The sequence below is a fragment of the Mytilus galloprovincialis genome, chromosome 7 (assembly GCF_965363235.1).
Source record: "Mytilus galloprovincialis chromosome 7, xbMytGall1.hap1.1, whole genome shotgun sequence".
Classification (NCBI taxonomy): domain Eukaryota; kingdom Metazoa; phylum Mollusca; class Bivalvia; order Mytilida; family Mytilidae; genus Mytilus; species Mytilus galloprovincialis.
The window spans coordinates 96,311,357-96,331,328 of NC_134844.1; the positions used below are offsets into that span (position 1 = coordinate 96,311,357).

A 19,972-nucleotide genomic window follows, 5' to 3' on the forward strand; every position below is an offset into this window, starting at 1 on the left:
ACTAGTATTATTGTCATTTTATTTATTTTCTTTTGTTCCATCTTCTGGACTCGGACTTCTCTTGAACTGAATTTTAATGTGCCGTATTGTTATGCGTTTACTTTTCTACATTGGCTAGAGGTATGGAGGGAGGGTTGAGATCTCATAAACATGTTTAACCCTGCATGCCGCAATTTTGCGCTTGTCCCAAGTCAGGAGCCTCCGGCTTTTGCTAGTCTTGTATGATTTTTAATTTTAGTTTCTTGTGTATAATTCGGAGTTTAGTATGACGTCCATTATCACTGTACTAGTATACATATTTTAAGGGGCCAGCTGAAGGACGTCTACGAGTGCAGGAGTTTCTCTCTACATTGAAGACCCATTGGTTGTTGTCTATATTCTATGGTCGGATTGTTGTCGGATTGTTGTCGCTTTGACATATTTCCTTTCTCAATTTTATTCAGCATATGTTAATTGCCAAAGGCATTAGAGTACAGAGATGGCGTCCAAGAGACTCTATGCAACGTTAAGATTCATCTGGAGCTTAAACAAGGAAATCGGGAAGACGAGTTTATAACGTAATGGGGCTAAACCACTTGTGGCATATAGACACTAACCATAAGCTTGTACGCTGGCGATTCATAATAATAGGTGGTGTTGATGGTTTAAGCATATTGACAATGTTTCTTAAATGCTGTGATAATAACACGTCTCTAACAGTCTTAAACTGTTTTTGTCAGGTGTCCCCAACTTCGGTGTGCCTCTAAGGGTTAGATCGGACAGGAGACTGGGAAAAGTGTCAGTTGCAGACTTTATAGTCAGTGAAAGGGGTGATGGAAGTATGATAACAGGCTTGAGTAACCACAATCAAGGGTTTGAGAGATTATGGAGGGACATATTTGAGGGTGTCCTATGTTATTATTCTATTATATGGAAGATCAAGATATTCTAGAACCATTCAACCTTCAGCATTTAGCAGCTCTACATTTCATATATATAGGGGAGATAAACAGAAGGCTTCATTACGGTGGAAACAGCATGTGCTGGTCATATTATGCGTACAGTTAAATCGTCTCCTTTGATTTTGTGGTCATCTGGCCAACTTCAAAACCCAGTAGGCATACAACTTAGTGAAACCAAATTACTGGAGTATGGACTTGAATGACATAATAAATCGAATAACACAGAAGAAGGGGACCGACCAATATTTGCTCCAATTAGCTATTTAATCACAGGCATTGTGAGAAGTCAACCGTTCTCATGAAAACTTTGAACTAAATGACTATTTCAAGTTTTTGGAAATTATTACAAGAAATTATTTGTTGATAAATTAATAACACAAGTTGATCTATAAAATTTCAGTATCGTATAGTTTGTAATAGCCTGTGTTGGCCAGGATGCACTTGGTCAGAACCTTGCTATGAACATTTCTATATATAACATTTTATTTTATTGTTAAAGATATTTTCCACAATATCGCTAACATAGATGGTTTTGACCTCAATTTTGACTGACAAAATCAGAGTATGGATTCACTCTATGTACACACTCGTGCTCATTTATGAGCATAATGTATAGCACATGAAAGCATACAAATACATGTACAACACTGTGTTCACTGAGTCTTCTACGATTACAGCACTCATAATACAAAGTGAACTACATTGTTTCAGAAAAAGGAGAATGTTTGGTACCATTAAAACGTTTAATGCCGCTGCAAATGTTTGCACCTGTCCTAAGTCAGGAATCTGATATACAGTAGTTGTCGTTTGTTTGTGTAATTTATACGTGTTTCTCGTTTCTCGTTTTTTATATTGATTAGACCGTTGGTTTTCCCGTTTGAATGGAACATGTGACACTAGTAATTTTGGGGCCCTTTGTAGTTTGTTGTTCGGTTTGAGCCAAGGCTCAGTGTTGAAGGCCGTACATTGACATTATAATGGTTTACTTTTATAAATTGTTATTTGGATGGAGAGTTGTCTCATTGGCACTCACACCACATCTTCCTATATCTATATACACCATTGTACATAAAGTTTAGGTTCATACATAATTTTTTGGTTTATATCAATCAACTCAAAAGTTGTTTGTTTGCATTTCCATTAAACGAAATCATCCCCTGCCACTATCTATATGATGGAAGAAATTTGTCAAAGTTACAACAATTATTTTACACCTTATGTGTAAAAGTCAACAAATATCTGAAGCCTAGGTAAAAAGATAGAAACATGCTTGAGACAAGTTAACACTAAAACGGTAATTTGACCTGACGGTCACGACACACATTCTGGCAATACACTCGTGTGCCATACATCTAAAGTCTAGGTCAAAAGACAAACAAGGTGTGGCCTGGACAAACGTCACTGAAAAGAAAGAGAGAGAGACTAAAATAACATGTCTCTCTTAAAAGACATAATGGAAGTCAAGTTCATTGGGTCAAGTTTTTTTTTAGGTTAGGATAAGTGGTGATATAAGCTTACCCCACCTTTGCTTGTGATCTAAAAGCATACTCAAACATTGAAAGTATATCTTTATTCAAGCAACTTTTTAACAACTTCAACTAAAGCTAATCAATACAAACAATCAAATATTGTCTATGTACAAATAATGTGCTCCCCAACAAATAAGGGCACTTCCATGAGAAGGCTATACACAAACCTTCAATTTGTGTCCATAATACTATGAGGTATTTACATCAAAGACCTGATGACATTCAACTGGGTTCAGCAAACTAATTATAAATAGTGTAAAATAGATCAATAGATGCATTTGTTGACCCTATGTTGCATGTAGGTTCGTCCTATAAAATTTTAAGTCTATTTATGACCATTTAACTCTGGTCTTGAAATTCAATAAGTTCTTCCTCTTTTGTGTTCAAAATGTTGTTGTTCTGCATGTAGATAATAGTTATCAAAGGTACCAGATAAGCTTTTTCATATTTTAGAAAAAAGTAAAATCACAAAAATACTGAACTTAGAGGAAGATCAATTGGGAAAGTCCATTAGAAGTTACCCTAACATGCTACTAGGCTAGTATGCCTTAAATGTTTTCATGTGTGCTTAATTTTAGTTGTGCTTCAGCTTTGGGTTGTTTAGATATGTATTTTAGTAGTGCTTTGCATAATTTTCAATGTGCATATGCTGTTATATATCTTGTCTGCATGTTTGTGTGTTTAAATGTTGTGTTTATGTTATTTATATTCGGTAAAAAGCTCTTAAGAGCTTATGTTTGTATTCTAAAATCAAAATAAAACTTTCGTATTCGTATTCGTTTTTTCATGGGAAAAAAGTTCAAGAATATTGGACATTTCCAAGCGAGATAACCCAAGTTAATTGTTTAAGAAATTTTATAAAAACTCTGATACATTTGTGTAGTTTTAAATTGCTCACCGAGATATATATTTGTATTATGACACATGATATCTCGTATGTGTATTTAAATAAAGTCTTCATAATTTTGGTAAATTGTCATAACATTGGTTTTGCATGTATCTGTGTTATTCTATTATCGATAGAACTTTCAATAAAAATTACCACTTTTTATTTCTAAATAATGAAAGTGGGCAAAGATTGATTGATTGATTGTTGGTTGCTTAACGTCCAGTGGCAAATATTTCATGCATATTCAGGACGAGAACAAGTTCACAATAAATACAATAGGTAGGTTGTTGTAATTGAGGCCATCTAGGATGATGGACGGGGAAATTTAGACTGCCACTGGAAAATGAGGGTATATTGGATAGAGACAGAAATTTTGCCTTGCAACAGGCCACCTACGGACCCCTCAAAGAGTTGTTGCAAGGGTTCTTAACGTGCAAAGAGCGTGGCACTCTCTTTACACGAGGCATCGGATTTAACGTCCCCCTTCTGACCGGACGTGACTGCGAACTTGATACATCCCGCACAGCCAAACGGACGCCCCACTTCAGCAAGCGTTTTACTGCCGGTCGGGAGAAGACCAAGTGACCATATTTCTATACCCCAGTCACCCTTGGGGTGAAGTGGGCAAAGAAGAAACTTTTATAAAGTCAACCTTTCTAGTATGTCGATCTATTTGTATACTGAACATACAACATCTGCCGAACGGAGGTTTGGAGTTTGCATTTCAAAATGCAGTTGACAACAGAAAACTTTGATTTAAAATTTATAAAAATCTAAATAATTAGATTATTTTCTCATTTTACAATCTTATCTGCTATGAAAGAATTAACTGCGGCGGAAAATGGAATTTTTATGATTTTTTAAAGCATCAATCCATAGTCAAAGTTACATTATCCACCCACAATAGAAACATAGGGGAAAAAGAATGAAAATATGAATGTTATTTTCAAATGCTATGACAACAGTAAACGCTGACTGAATTTTTTTGTTGTTGAAGATTGATATTTGGAAATCCTTCTAAAAGTTCACTTACTATGGATTTCTTTTATCCCATTTAAGGTTAAAAAGATATATTAAAAACTATAACAGGGTATAAGTGTTTCCCGTTTACATCAATGATAACTATTTATAAGATTTATCAATGAAATAGCATTTGCACTGATTAATGTAAAAAAAGTTATAAATGTCCTTCATTCTTGTATACCAATTTTGATGTTGTTCTGATGATATAAAAATGTAAATTCAAAATTGCAGAGGACTCCCGAGCTACTCGAAATTGATAAAGCAAAGTATAATGTTAAAGTACCATCGTATAATGTCAAAGTACCATCATATTATGTCAAAGTACCATTGTATAATGTCAAAGTATCATCATATAATGTCAAAGTACCATCATATAATGTCAAAGTACCATCGTATAATGTCAAAGTACCATCATATAATGTCAAAGTACCATCATATAATGTCAAAGTACCATCGTATAATGTCAAAGTACCATCGTATAATGTCAAAGTACCTTCGTATAATGTCAAAGTACCATCATATAATGAAAGTTTTAACATAAGGCAGTTCCGGCGTTCCATATAAACCCGCTACATTTGTTTGCAACTGTCAGGAACCTGATGTTCAGTGGCTGTCGTTTGTTGATGTGGTTCGCCATTTTTATAAAGATTAGACCTTTGGTTTAACTGTTTGAATGGTTTAACACTTGTCATATGCGGGGCCCTTTATATCTTGCTGCGCGGTGTGAACCAAGGCGCCGTGTTAAAGGCCGTACTTTGACATTTAATGGTTTACTTTTTTCATATTCTGACTTTGATGGTGAGTTGTCTCATTGGCACCCATACCACATCTCACATATATATCCATCTCCCTGTTAATACAAATGAACAAAATATTACATATTTCAAATATGGTTTGGTTTAAATTGTAAATTCTGCGAACAATTTTTATTTTATTTTGTCAAATTGGCCATCAAAGACTTCTTGAACGAAACGTAACACGTAAATACCAGTGAAAAAAACAATACAATATTGTTTTGGAAAATACAGTTAGATCTCAGTATACCTGCGAGTGAAACAAACTTATTGGTTCGAATAATTCAACATTTTATAAACCGTAAACGTAAAACAACTGTTACATATCAATGCTATTGCATGTCAACATAAGAGTGCTGAATACAACTTATACCCTCGGGAAGGGTGAGAGAAGGGTGAGAGAAGTTGTTCACCAGCAGTGGCATTAACAAAGTGGTTACCCATGATGGTCAGTACTGATACCCTCGGGAAGGGGGAGAGAAGTCGTTCATCGGCAGTGGCATCAACCAAGTGGTTCACCCATGATGGTCAGTTTGCTACGTATCGATTGGTTCACCAGCAGTGGCATCAACCAAGTGGTTCACCCATGATGGTCGTGCAGTGTGCTACGTATTGGTTGGTTCACTAGTAGTGGCATCAACCAAGCGGTTCACCCATGATGGTCAGTGTGCTACGTATCGGTTGGTTCACCAGTAGTGGCATCAGCCAAGTGGCTCACTTATGATGGTCAGTGTGCTACGTATCGGTTTGTTTTAATCAAAATATTGATTCCAACAACAACAACAAAACACACAAAATATATAAAATTCGTAAGGGTTCCACGGAACCCAGTGTCTCGCCTACTTTTGCTGTCAATCGCAGACTCAACAAAAATGAGGAAAAACATCAATAAAAATTTCCCTCTCGATACTGTCTTTTGATTGAAAGAAGCTTCTAAGCTTGGTAAAAAAATCCAGGATAGTTTATGAATCTAATAAATGTTTTATAAACTTTAACTGCAGACTGTATGTAATGTTAACTGGAAGAAAAACTAAGTCCATTTATAAGTAAAATACGCCGAAAAAGTGATTTTTTTTTTTACAAAATTTACTTCTGAATAATATCTTATGATCAGAAACAAGCTTTTGTTTAAGTTTGGTAGAAATCCAGGATAGTTTAAGAACATTATAAAAATTTTAAAAACTTAAACCACAGAGTGAATGTTTTGTTTCTGGCAAAAAAACTAAGTCCATTGGCATTTATAAGTAAAATACGGAAAAGTGGAAATTTATTTTTACAAAATTTTCTTCTTGATACTATCTTATGATCATAAACAAGCTTCTGTCCAAGTTTGTAACAAATCAAGGATAGTTTATGAAAGTTATTAAAATTTTAAAAACTTAAACCACAGAGTGAATGTAATGTTTCCTCGCAGAAAAAAACTAAGTCCATTTATAAGTAAAATACGGAAAAAATGGAATTTTATTTTTACAAAATTTACTTCTGGATACTTTCTTATGATCATAAACAAGCTTCTATCCAAGTTTGGTAGAAATTCAGTATAGTTTAAGAAAGTTATTAAAATTTCAAAAACTTTAACCACAGAGTGAATATTTGTGGACGCCGCCGACGACGACGGAATGTAGGATCGCTTAGTCTCGCTTTTTCGACTATATAAAGTCGAAGGCTCGACAAAAATCTTTTAATGGCATTTTCTCTTTTTCAGTGTCAAGCAACGATTTCTACCTTGTAAGGAGCTTTTCAGGATGAATGAAAAGAAGCTAGCATTATACGTAACTTCACATTCCGCTTAACTTCTAGATGATGTCTTCTCACTAAATAATTCAAAGTTTGGCAACTGTGTTAAACGTTAACGCACCCATCAGATCGAACTTGAAATAAAGATCACAACAAAAACAGTAGTTATAAGTCTGCCTGATATCTTGACTCGAATCTAGAAATTGAAAATGAACTCATCTTTACGACAAAAGAGATGATTTCAGCCAAGTCCCAATTGTGAACTTTACATTTCTATTTTACAACATTCCAGCAGCACCTGCATATGATATGGAGTATTCATCTCCCAATTGATACGATAGTCCAGAGGTGGCATTTCCTCGACAGAGGCTTGGGTTGCTGTTTATTAAGAAGATAGTAAACTGAAAGTGCTAAGTGGTGAAGTTGAAATCAGCCTTTCTCACATTCTACGTACGCTATCAGGAGTTGGTTGACCGTTATGGAATATCTATATCACAGATGACGACGGAGCTTCGTAGCTTCAATGCTGATTTTCCTCGAATGTGACCTACCGAATATTAGATTAATCACCGGATTTGTACTGGCATGAGCAACACCATGGGTTCCACATGTGGATAAGGATCTGTTTGTGCCATGATATTGTCAGTTTCGTTAAACTTATGAGTTTAAATATATCTTTCGCCTCTAGATCTCTTGTGTGAACTTATTTGTAAATAATGTTTTGTGGGTCAGATTTACTTTACTATAGTTATTTCCACAAAAACACAAAACTAGAGATTCTCAAAATCCTGTGTCGCTCACCTCTACTTTGGTTTTGGAAATAATGTATTTTTAAATAGATTACAATCATTACAGATACCATATTTATAATGTATCAGTATATTCGGGTGAGGGGGTGGGGGTGATTTTTGAAAATAAATAACTCAGCCTTGATCATCACAAAAATAAATGGTTTGTTCAATGGTAGTTTGAAAATAAATTACCTGACATGCAATGTATTGAAAATAAATAACTCAGCAGGTCTGAATGAAAGTATGAGATGGCACCAGATTCTTGATAAATTCATTCATTCATTAAAAAAAATCGTGAAACACTTCCCAAATCTTTTAATAATAAAAGTATCTATAATACTAAAATTACGAGGTCCAATTTGTCAGCCGTCATGGGGTAAAAACGACAAATCTAAGAATTCAACTTTATATAAAGCTAACATAGGACAATGGTGTAGATTACAAATTACACCAACCTAGACCCTCTTGTTTTTCACATATTATTAATCATTGCCAATAATTCACAAGTTCCGGGTCGAATACCGATACCAATAGCATATTCACCTGTTACCTATTAGGTGGCACGGTAGTATTTCCTGGCTCATAAGGGATAATGATAGCCTTTTTAGAATTTTCACCACTTTCTAACACTGCAAAAAATTCTACATTTACATTTAACTAAAGTACATTCATTTTACTATTCAGAAATGCATTTGAATATGTATCATGACCGTTTACTTTTTTTTGCTATTTTTAATAACCTAAGGCCACTAGTACTTTTAGGTCTTTTATGGTGCAGTGAATACAAAATTAAAAAAAAAATCTCAAAAATTCATTTTCATCTGTATGTAAAATTATTTTATATTTTTCTACACCTGATTCATCCCTCAGTTTCAGTTGATACTGTATTTTTTTGTCCAATCACACTGTTTAGATACATTTACCTAAGTGGGTACACAAAAGAGCATCCTAAATTCTGGAATGCAAATACTACTGTGCCACCATTACCTTATCTGTACGTTCCGCATCTGACAGGCTAACCAAACGGTGTATTTAGGATTTTGCATCTGACAGGCTAACCAAACGGTGTATTTAGGATTTTGCATCTGACAGGCTAACCAAACGGTGTATTTAGGATTTTGCATCTGACAGGCTAACCAAACGGTGTATTTAGGATTTTGCATCTGACAGGCTAACCAAACGGTGTATTTATGATTTTGCTTTATACACGGGTCATAATCACAGGGTTGTCTACTAAATTCAATCATGTCACGGACCCGCGATATCACGGGTGTGTTCTAGTATATATTTGTAATTAAGATATACTTAAAATGTCTGAAAATTGGTTTCATTTAACTTTAGGTATTTTTTCTCAGGAACACTTATCTCACTTTTATTAAGGGCCTTACGTAACTACATTGAGGCAAATGCCTCGATCATGTAGGCAATTTCAAAACCAAATGCTTGTCTCCATATCAAATTGTGTTCACGGCAAGTGTCTTGCAAGAAGCAAGATGAACTGTTCTCCCTTAGACACAGTCCCTGATTTTTCGGGATCAATGTTTCTTATTCATTTGTCTTTTGTTCATGGATTGCACTTCTGTATTCTGTTAGTGTTGCATTCCTTTTGTAATCTAGTAATTTTGTTATGAACTTGATCAAGAGTTTAAAAAAAACCAGCAGCCACAGACTTAACTATGTGAATTCCATTTTTACTTTATCATGCACATCGGTCTTTTGATGTTGTCCCTAGAAACTTAAGTCTTACACTGAATTTATACATTTTGCTTTGAGATCAAAATATTGTCAAAAAATTATTAATACAAAACTTGCATTTTCAGATTATGAAAGGATCTTCGGAACACTCAGAAAGCATGATTTTGTATCATTTGTTCTATATCTTCTTGTGATTCAGTTGCTCCAAAACCTTTTAAAAAAAGGGTTTCTACAACCAAACTTTAATACTGTGTATGTATGCAATACATGTACATTTTGTGTATATGCAGTTCGGAATATAGAAGATTCATTTCTGCAGAGGATGGTGATTAATTCTGATTACATGGTACATAATGACTTGACTATACATGAGTTATTTATAATACACAAACAATTTAAAAATAACTTATTTTTATGCTATGACAACCACACAATTTGGTTTCTGATGGACAGTGGTTTCATTGCCAAGCATACCATATCTCCTAATTTGTATACTATGACATCCACAGCATTTGGTCTCTGATGGACAGTGGTTTAATTAGCAATCATACCACATCTCCTAATGTTTAAACTATGACATCCACATCATTTGGTCTCATTATTTGGTCTCTAATGGACAGTGGTTTCATAAGCAATCATACCATATCTCCTTATTTGTATACCATGACAACCACATCATTTGGTCTCTGATGGACAGTGGTTTCATTGCCAATCATACCACTATTTATTTGTATACCATGACAACCACATCATTTGGTCTCTGATGGACATTGGTTTCATTGCCAATCATACCACTATTTATTTGTATACCATGACAACCACATTTTTTGGTCTATAATGGACAGTGGTTTCATTGCCAATCATACCACGTCTCCTTATTTGTATACCATGACAACCACATCATTTGGTCTCTGATGGACAGTGGTTTCCTTGCCAATCATACCACATCTCCTTATTTGTATACTGTGACATCCACATCATTTGGTCTCTGATGGACAGTGGTTTCCTTGCCAATCATACCACATCTCCTTATTTCTATACCATGACAACCACACCATTTGGTCTATGATGGAGAGTGTTTTTATTGGCAATCATACCACATCTCCTTATTTGTATACTGTGACATCCACATCATTTGGTCTCTGATGGACAGTGGTTTCATTGCCAATCATACCACATCTCCTTATTTGTATACCATTACAACCACATCAATTGATCTTTGGTGGACAGTGGTTTCATTGGCAATCATACCTCATCTCCTTTTTTGTATACCAAGACAACCAAATCATTGGCTCTTTGATGGACCGTGGTTTTATTGCCAATCATACCACATCTTCTTATTTGTAAACCATGACAACCACATCATTTGGTCTCTGGTGGACAGTGGTTTCATTGGCAATCATACCACATCTCTTTATTTGGATACTGTGACATCCACATCATTTTGTCTCTGATGGACAGTGGTTTCATTGGCAATCATACCTCATCTCCTTTTTTTATACCATGACAACCACATCATTTGGTCTCTGATGGACAGTGGTTTCATTAGCAATCATACCACATCTCTTTATTTGGATACTATGACATCCACAATATTTTGTCTCTGATGAACAGTGGTTTCATTGGCAATCATACCTCATCTCCTTTTTTTATACCATGACAACCACATCATTTGGTCTCTGATGGACAGTGGTTTCATTAGCAATCATACCACATAAACTTATTTGTATACCATGACAACCACATCATTTGGTCTCTGATGGACAGTGGTTTCATTGCTAATCATTCCACATATACTTTTTTGTACCATGACAACCACATTATTTGGTCTCTGGTGGACAGTGGTTTCATTAGCAATCATACCACATATACTTATTTGTATACCATGACAACCACATTATTTGGTCTCTGGTGGACAGTGGTTTCATTGCATTTCATACCACGTCTCCTTATTTGTAAACAATGACAACCACATCATTTGGTCTCTGGTGGACAGTGGTTTCATTGCATATCATACCACGTCTCCTTATTTGTAAACCATGACAACCACATCATTTGGTCTCTGGTGGACAGTGGTTTCATTGCATATCATACCACGTCTCCTTATTTGTAAACCATGACAACCACATCATTTGGTCTCTGGTGGACAGTGGTTTTATTGCCAATCATACCACATCTCCTTATTTGTATACAATGACAACAACATCATTTTGTCTCTGATGGACAGTGGTTTCATTGGCAATCATACCACTATTTATTTGTATACCATGACAATCACATTTTTTTGTTCAATGTTGGATAGTGGTTTCATTGCCAATCATTCCACATCTCCTAATTTGTAAACCATGACAACCACATCATTTGGTCTCTGATGGACAGTGGTTTCATTGGCAACCATGCCACATCTCCTTATTTTTGTACCATGACAACCACGTCATTTGGTCTCTGATGGACAGTGGTTTCATTGGCAACCATACCACATCTCCTTATTTTTGTACCATGACAACCACATCATTTGGTCTCTGATGGACAGTGGTTTCATTGGCAATCCTACCACATCTCCTTATTTGTAAACCATGACAACCACACCATTTGGTCTATGATGGACAGTGGTTTTATTGGCAACTATACCACATCTCCTTATTTCTATACTGTGACATCTTCACCTTTTAATACTGCATCTTATGTCTAAACAGTTTAGTTTTAAGGAAAATATAATTACACAAAATGTTTGTCAACAGGAAATCCTCCTCCCTTAATTAAGGAAGGTGTAATTTATGTATTCTTTTTTAACTAAAAGCTAGCTTTTAAGCCACAGTTAACATGGATAAGGCAGAGTTCTTACATCAATTTTATAAAACAGCCTCAGAAGCCAGAAATTTGGAAATTCCATCTTATTTCTATAATGTATATATTTATAAGAAGATGTGGTATGAGTACCAATGAGAAAACTCTATATCTAAGTAACCTTGGCTCACATTGAACAGCAAGCTATAAAGGGCTCCAAAAATTACTAGTGGAAATCCATTCAAACTGGAAAACCCACAGCTGTCTCATGTCTAATCTTTATAAAAAATAAGAATCACTTGTGAACCACATTAACAAATGTTATGCATTGTATAGCATCAGATCCATATATATCATCTGATCCATATATATCATGTATACAACACAAATTAAATCTTCAAATTTTATTTGTTTACCTCATCACATTCAAGAAATACATTGTACTTATGGTAATATTATGATGCTAAAAATGTAGTAGGGAAAACACTTATATAGTGACTTAACAAATATATATTGAATATCTAAAACTCAAGTTAAAATACATAATTTATTAGACATATAAGTCATATACCATGTATACTAGTATATACATATTTACATGATGGTGTTTATGTAAATCAATAGCACTTAATTACAATGATAAATTCTTTCCTATTTAAATATAATATTATTTTCCTTTTGTCATTCTTTCCAAAAATACATTATTTGGTTAAGAGGAGCATTGAGGAGCAAGTCATGAGTTTTGTTGTTATTATATTCTGTTTTGCAAGAAAATCCTGTCCTCTTGACATTTCCCTTACTTAACAAGCTGATTTATTTTTAGACTTTGGAATAGAGACCTTGACATATACAATACATTGTAGCATCCATCTCGTTTGGACCTTAGCTTGATCTCGATGTTTTTTCGGGGGAGGGATTAGGTTGTTGTCTCACTGACATATACGTAGACAAACACATGTCATTTTTTACATACACGAGTCCATCAATTCCTTAACTAACGGCTAACTATAGATCTAAGTCTTTTGAATTTAGTGTAAAAATAAAACGACATGATTTGAATTATCAATCTTTTTTTATTCATCATATTCATTATAACTGTTACCAAACTGCCTTCATTTTTAAATTAGGGAATTTTTTTAAAGAAAAACTATGAATACCAAATACCCTCTTAACTCATACATTTGTCATAAATTTATATCATTTTATATTTCCCATTTCTAAGTTTTTGTTCTTGAGGCCAGACCAAAAAATATTTGTTGTTAGTCATAACACCTTTGAAGTCAAATTGACCAGACTTCAAAATATATTAACAATATGATCTGTTTCCAGCCAGGCCGCTTCCTGTTGTAGGCCATCGTGATTTTTAGACAATGTATGCAATCTAAACCCACTTAAAATAGCTAAAAACAGTAAAATAACACAAATAACAAAGATCATTCGGTTTCCATGTTGGAAAACATCTTCATGAAGCAACATCAAGACGATGCAAGCAATGATATTGATCGGAACACGGAACCAGTTAATTATGCTCCATCTATGTGTATCTGGAATGATATGACTTCGGAGGAACCCCATGGATGGGAAGTACAATCCAACTCCGACCTGGAACAGAATCAAAGCCGCATATGATAAATCATACATCTGATGGCTAGGATTTGTCGATATCACTAAAATCAAATTGGCGATGAAAGCTATGAATATCGACGCTAATAATAAAATTGATACCGACAATTTCTTCTTGGCAATTGTGATTTGAAAAAACGCTTGCCCTATCAAAATACTTATCATAAAGCTTGAAAACACAAGACCCAATGATGGATTCCCCGGCTCTAAAATAGGAGTCCATAAGAAAATTGTTATGTAAATGACACTTTCATACAGCGATTCCACAGCCCCAATCATGAATATTTCCTCGACGGTAACAATTTTTCTGAATCCTTCACCACATTGTTTTCTAAATTTAACTTTTGTAACGGCACTATTTTCATTCCAATGAGTGAACACAATTATACCGGCCATAATGAGAAATGGAACAGCTAACATGTAAGGTGCTACTGGTCCTAGTCCAAACCACTCTGATATTACATTTGTTGTAATACCTGCAATAACAGCCATTATTCCATTCCAAAATGAGGCTTTAGCAAAAGTAACAGAAATCCATTCTTTAGGAAAATCATGTGTTTCTAAATGTTCATGCACATACCAAGCTTCAAACGCACTGAAAAGAACAGACGTGGCCAATCCTCCCAGAATTCTTCCGATTATCAAAACACCATAACTTCTAGAAAGTTTGAGGAAACAGGATAATGAGTAGATGACTGTGAAAAATAAACATAATTTCTTGCGACCAAAATTATCTGCCGCTATATGAGTCCAGGTACCGAAAATTACTGATGCGGCAAATCCAAACACATAAAGAACAGCAATCTGAGGTTCCTGGAACCCGTAATAGGAATATAATTTGTATAAATAAGGACCTTGTAACCAGTCAGCAAACATTGCCAATAAATAGGCAGCAAAGTAGGTTCTCTGGAACTTGAGGAACTGAGGGTTGTTTCCGACAGATTCATCTTTCCTTGCTCTGTGGGCCAAAATCTGTAACACGGTGCAGACCCCACACAAAGCTAAGAATGAGAACGAGGTAAACGCCAACATAGTCATTGTTATACTTTTCAACTCACTTCACCCTATGGTTGATATCTTACATCTTTACAAGTCTGAAAATAAATAAAATAGAAGATAAAAAGTATAAATGTTTTTATTTACAAGAAAACCTAGTTGAGGTTTATTGAATTATCAAAAATATTATAAAGAAAATCAATATTCATACAGCATGCATAGATATTTATATTTTGGCATTCAGATTCCATAAGGTCATGTTTCTTAATGAATGTTAATTATGAAGTACATGTAAATATATACTGCAGCTGTGCTACATTTACATTTGTATTTGAGCAGTATATTCATATGTGATATACAGTCACTGACCAATTGCAATTATCACCTTGTTTATGATGTTGACAATGTGTTTCTGTAGAGTTTTATTTACAAATATATGACATCGATAAAACATACGTTTTTTTTCTTTGGTCGGGTTGTTGTCTCTTTGACACATTCCCCATTTCCATTCTCAATTTTAGGTTCACAGAAATTTTACATCTTCAGCTCAAAATTAAGAAATGATGGTTTTTACCCTAAAAACTTCATTTAGAGCAGTTATTAAGTTGCAGTATATAAAGAATAACCATACATTGTCTCGAAATATCAATGTAATTTGTACTCGGCTCAAAACAGGTAGAAATTCTAGGCACAGCCTCGCTTTCTACCTGTTTCTTAGCCTTGTACAAATAACATTGATATTTCGAGACAATGTATGGTTATTCTATATGCATGTACATGTTTACACTAAATCTGTTGCCATTATTGGATGTGCACGGATTAGTTTCTTAAGGAGGCTTGCGGGTATAAAAAATCAGCAAAAAAATAAACATTTGTTTTTTTCATTACAAATTTTGTTTATTACACTATTAGCATGATTAGTTATTACTTTATAATATGGTAAAAAAAGTACCCAGACAAATCAATTTGGTTTGGCCCCAGATGACTTTAAAAATGTTTATATATCATTGAAAAAGCTTCAAATTATCTCCCTTTGGTGCAAAAATGTCATTTTTTTACGTTTAAATTTAAATACCTTTTTTAACTCATCGGTGACCTATATTTTTTATTATTGTTTTCAAACAAGCTGTATACATAAACTTAATAATTGTTAAATTTAAGCAATTTCTGTGATTTTTTTCTTTTTATTTCGATATTACCAATATTTCTCCTATTAGTTCAACAGAAAAAAAAAGGGCATTAACAAAAAAAGTATGCATCTTTCGGAGGCAGATGATGAGCTTAAATTAATGGTGACCCCATATTTTTATTTTATATATCTATTAGGTATAACATAAAGTTTAATCATAGAAAAAAATAGCAAAATCCTATATTAGAAAAAAAAAGTTGATTTAGACCCTCAAGAACCCTTAACCTGAAAAACATGGTATATTTATCAGTTGTTATTAGGTTTTGAAATGAATAAGCATTCAGTAACTCTAAAAAACTGGTACTCTTGATCGGTACAATGTACTTTAAATTTGTGTGTTCAGACTTCTTATTTTTTTGTGCTTTCTGCCGAACTGACAAGTCGAGCCTTTTTCACATTATTTTTAACAGAAATTCAGAATTTTACAATGTGTTATTATTGTATGCTGTAACAATGTTGTTCTAGGTCATAGGATTTATTTAGTCCTCACGAGCATGCATGTCTTTCCCATACAAATTCTATATGTGTCTATCCCTAGTCAGGAACCTGTAATTAATGTGGTTCTATGTCAGGCCATGGTTTTTTAATTTGTTGGTTTACGGATTTTTCCCAATGAAAAAGTTGGGTCGGTCGGTCGGGAAAGAAAAGAAAAAAAAATATCTTTTAAGGCAGAATAATATGCAAAAAAAATTTATATTTCACCTCAATAACAATATGTTTGTTATGTTATTTTGTCATCATTTCTTGAATTTTAGTTCGATGAAATATTATTGCTCAGCTGTCATAAACATCACATGACATTGTCTAATAATTTCCCTTAAAAAAAGGGGGGTGCACGGATAAAGACGAAATTAAATCGTCATTTCACAAACTAGAAAAACAGATTCGCGTACCTTTATCAATCCAAGAAAACTTGGCGAATAATGATCTTCAAGCACGAAATTTGATAAAGAAAAAAATGTAAAAACGTTGTATGAAAATAAGTTTCAACACACATGTCAAAAACGTAATAGACTTGTTCACTGGAAAAACAAGACTATCAGATTAATTTGTTGTCATGCATTCCTGTATTTTATCCAAATTGACGATATTTTTTTATTATCTATGAAACAAGAAAATTCCAAATGATTTGTTGATATTCAGTACTTTAAAGGGGTTCTAACTACGAGATATATAAAAAATCTAAAGTAAGATTTTTTTTGGTTAAATCAATAGTGAAATAATAATTCGCTTTTAGCAGCCAAAATAGTTCAATTTTGTCAAAATAAGCAAAGAAACATTGATATTTTCTAATTCACTTGCAAATGAATCAGTCGACCTCATTAAATCCGTATTCATGTGAACTTCAGTTTAATTCCTAGCTAGAGATTGACAACATATGCATTGTACATGTACTAATTATTTTTAAAGAAAAATAATGTCAACAATGAAAGTGAAACTACGGTAAATTAAACCATTTGATTACTTATTCGATCCATATAAAAGCATTTTTAAAGAAAAATAATGTCAACAATGAAAGTGAAACTACGGTAAATTAAACCATTTGATTACTTATTCGATCCATGTAAAAGCATTCTTATACGGTTAAAGACAATGAGAAACATATATGTTGAATTTATAAAATAAAATCAAACAGACCTATAAAAATCCAATTGCACGTGTTGGTTTAATCTATTCATACCTTTATTTATGTTTACATCGCCTACATGTACATGTATATGGTCATCTGAGGTCAAATCGATAGTAAATTAGATGGCGTCTGGACAAAAATTCACACGAAACGAACCTGCATATTATCTACCACATGCTCTATCAACTGTTTCTTTTGGATTTTTGGTAGTTTGGATAAATGGTTTTCATTGTTATACCTCTATTGTGCTCTTTCCAATAAAATATTGAATTGAAGAATTGAATTGAAAAATATTGTTATAAATCCAATATGAGAATTTGAGTCAAATCGGTGACCATGAATTTGACAGCTAGTGCCCCTTTAACTTGATGTCTTCCACCTGCCCACATTTGGACAAGTCTATTTCTATGACATGATGCATCTTACAGACTGATGACAAATATGGGAAACCAACTTATTGTGTAATTGGTTATATACAAAGGTTTCGTTCCGCAAAATTCTTTTCGCAAACGACATTTCAAGGTCATTTATAATTGATGTCTATTTTTAGAAACGTAAACTGAAAGGTTTTTTTTTACAACAGAAAGTGTTTTCAATTTCGTTAGTGATCGATTCATGCATTTCATTTCAATAAAAAAAGAGTATTTTAATTATTTTTCAGAGATAATGCATTTGTTAGGGTCGACGGGAATAAAAAAGCATGAGAAGTAAATTTTATTTTTATTCTGGATATCGGCAAAATTGGGTGAGCGGATCTGTAAACCAACAAATTAAAAAATCCTAGCCTCATAGGGTTTAGTGCAGATAATCATGCCATCTGCTGTGGGTATTTTCGATTTTGACTTTTTTTGATCCCACATTGTCGCAGGAAAGCGTCCCAGAAAAAAATTAAAATAGCCTTGCCAGACGTCATAATTATCAGTCAGGGGACTTACTTAAATAAGTGATTTTCTAAATCACTGATTTAAGTAACATAATTTCCATAAAGGTTGAAAGTTAGAGTTGTCTTTCTTTAATAATCACCTATTTAAGTAGTACAAATTAATCACTAGAAGAAGTGATTTAATTTTATTGTAGCTTTAAATATAGAATACTAATGATCCAGGGACTAATTATGTTTCTAAACTTATCAGAACCAACATCTGTGTTGTCTAGGATGACCAGGTCATTTCAGGTGATGACCTTGTACTGAATCTAGGATAATGACATAAAAATCACTTGTTTAAGTATCAGACCTCAATTTCCTTCCCAAAAATCACTTCTTTAAGTATCATTCTTTTAATAATCCCTACTAATTTCAACACCCCTGAACAGTGAGATTTTTATCGCGAACAGTAGAATTTTATTACATAATTTGAAAGATGAAACCTTGAACTTCACAGGAAAAATACTCCCACTGCTGGGAAAAATCTTTTAAGAAAGTATCAGTTCATTATGTAAAGCCATTATTATAGCATTTTTTCAACTAAAATAGAATTTTCAGCTAAATAATAGCATCAAAGGCAGAAACCTTTCTACTTAAAAGAAGCAAAAAGTTTATTTTTTTTTAATTTTACTAATTAAAAGAAATTATTTAAACCTATGTGTTTAAAATTTGGAAAAAAATACAAAATTCCAATTTGTGACAAAACCTCGATTTTGCTACTCAAATAAGTGATTTAAAAATCACCTATTTCAGTAAGTCCCCTGACTGATTATTTGGACTACATAGGGTTTAGTCCTCACAAGCATGCATGCCTATATATATAGCTATCCCATACACATTCTATATGTGCATGATGTGTCTATCCCCAGTCAGGAACCTGTAATTAATGTTATTCTAGGTCTTAGGATTAAGTCCTCACAAGCATGAATGCAAAACAAATCATTATGTCAAAAGTGACTTCAGCTGTTAAGTTATTTAAGTCTGCACACAGCCACCTGGAAATTGTATTTTTCAAGTTTTTGATACAGAAAACAATATTTTTTTAAAAATCACTTCTCACTTAACTTTTATTGTGTTAAGATACGAGTGTATTGCTTACTCTGTCAACTATGATTTGCTGGCAGATCAAAGGGTAAAACATATCCTGCTGCTGGTTGCCAACAAAACGGAAATGAAACTATAATGTTTAGACGAAATTAAATGTCAATAGTCCGACCTTACATTATTCCGAACAAATTGTTTCTTTTAAGTAAATAAACCCTTAGATTAGTATTTTTCGTTTTGCATAAAATATGCGCATCAAAATTCATATTTTTGTTTTTAATAATCCAAAATAATTGTAATATATTTTGATTTTTATAGTCATTTGATTTTGAAAAAAGTATGATCGAGAATAGAAGACTTATTTTAGCATCCCCACTAA

At 33.6% G+C, this 19,972-nt stretch overlaps 1 protein-coding gene across 1 annotated transcript; it reads right to left on the bottom strand.

Annotated features, from left to right (window-relative positions):
- Positions 1-13,239: 13,239 nt before the first annotated feature.
- On the bottom strand, positions 13,240-19,764 carry LOC143084038 (molybdate-anion transporter-like). Its single transcript, XM_076260459.1, has 2 exons — positions 19,649-19,764; positions 13,240-14,903 (listed from the first exon to the last, which is right to left on the bottom strand). The coding sequence occupies exon 2, from the start codon at positions 14,845-14,847 to the stop codon at positions 13,483-13,485; it is 1,365 nt and encodes a 454-aa protein (XP_076116574.1). The 5' UTR covers positions 14,848-14,903; positions 19,649-19,764; the 3' UTR covers positions 13,240-13,482.
- Positions 19,765-19,972: the final 208 nt, after the last annotated feature.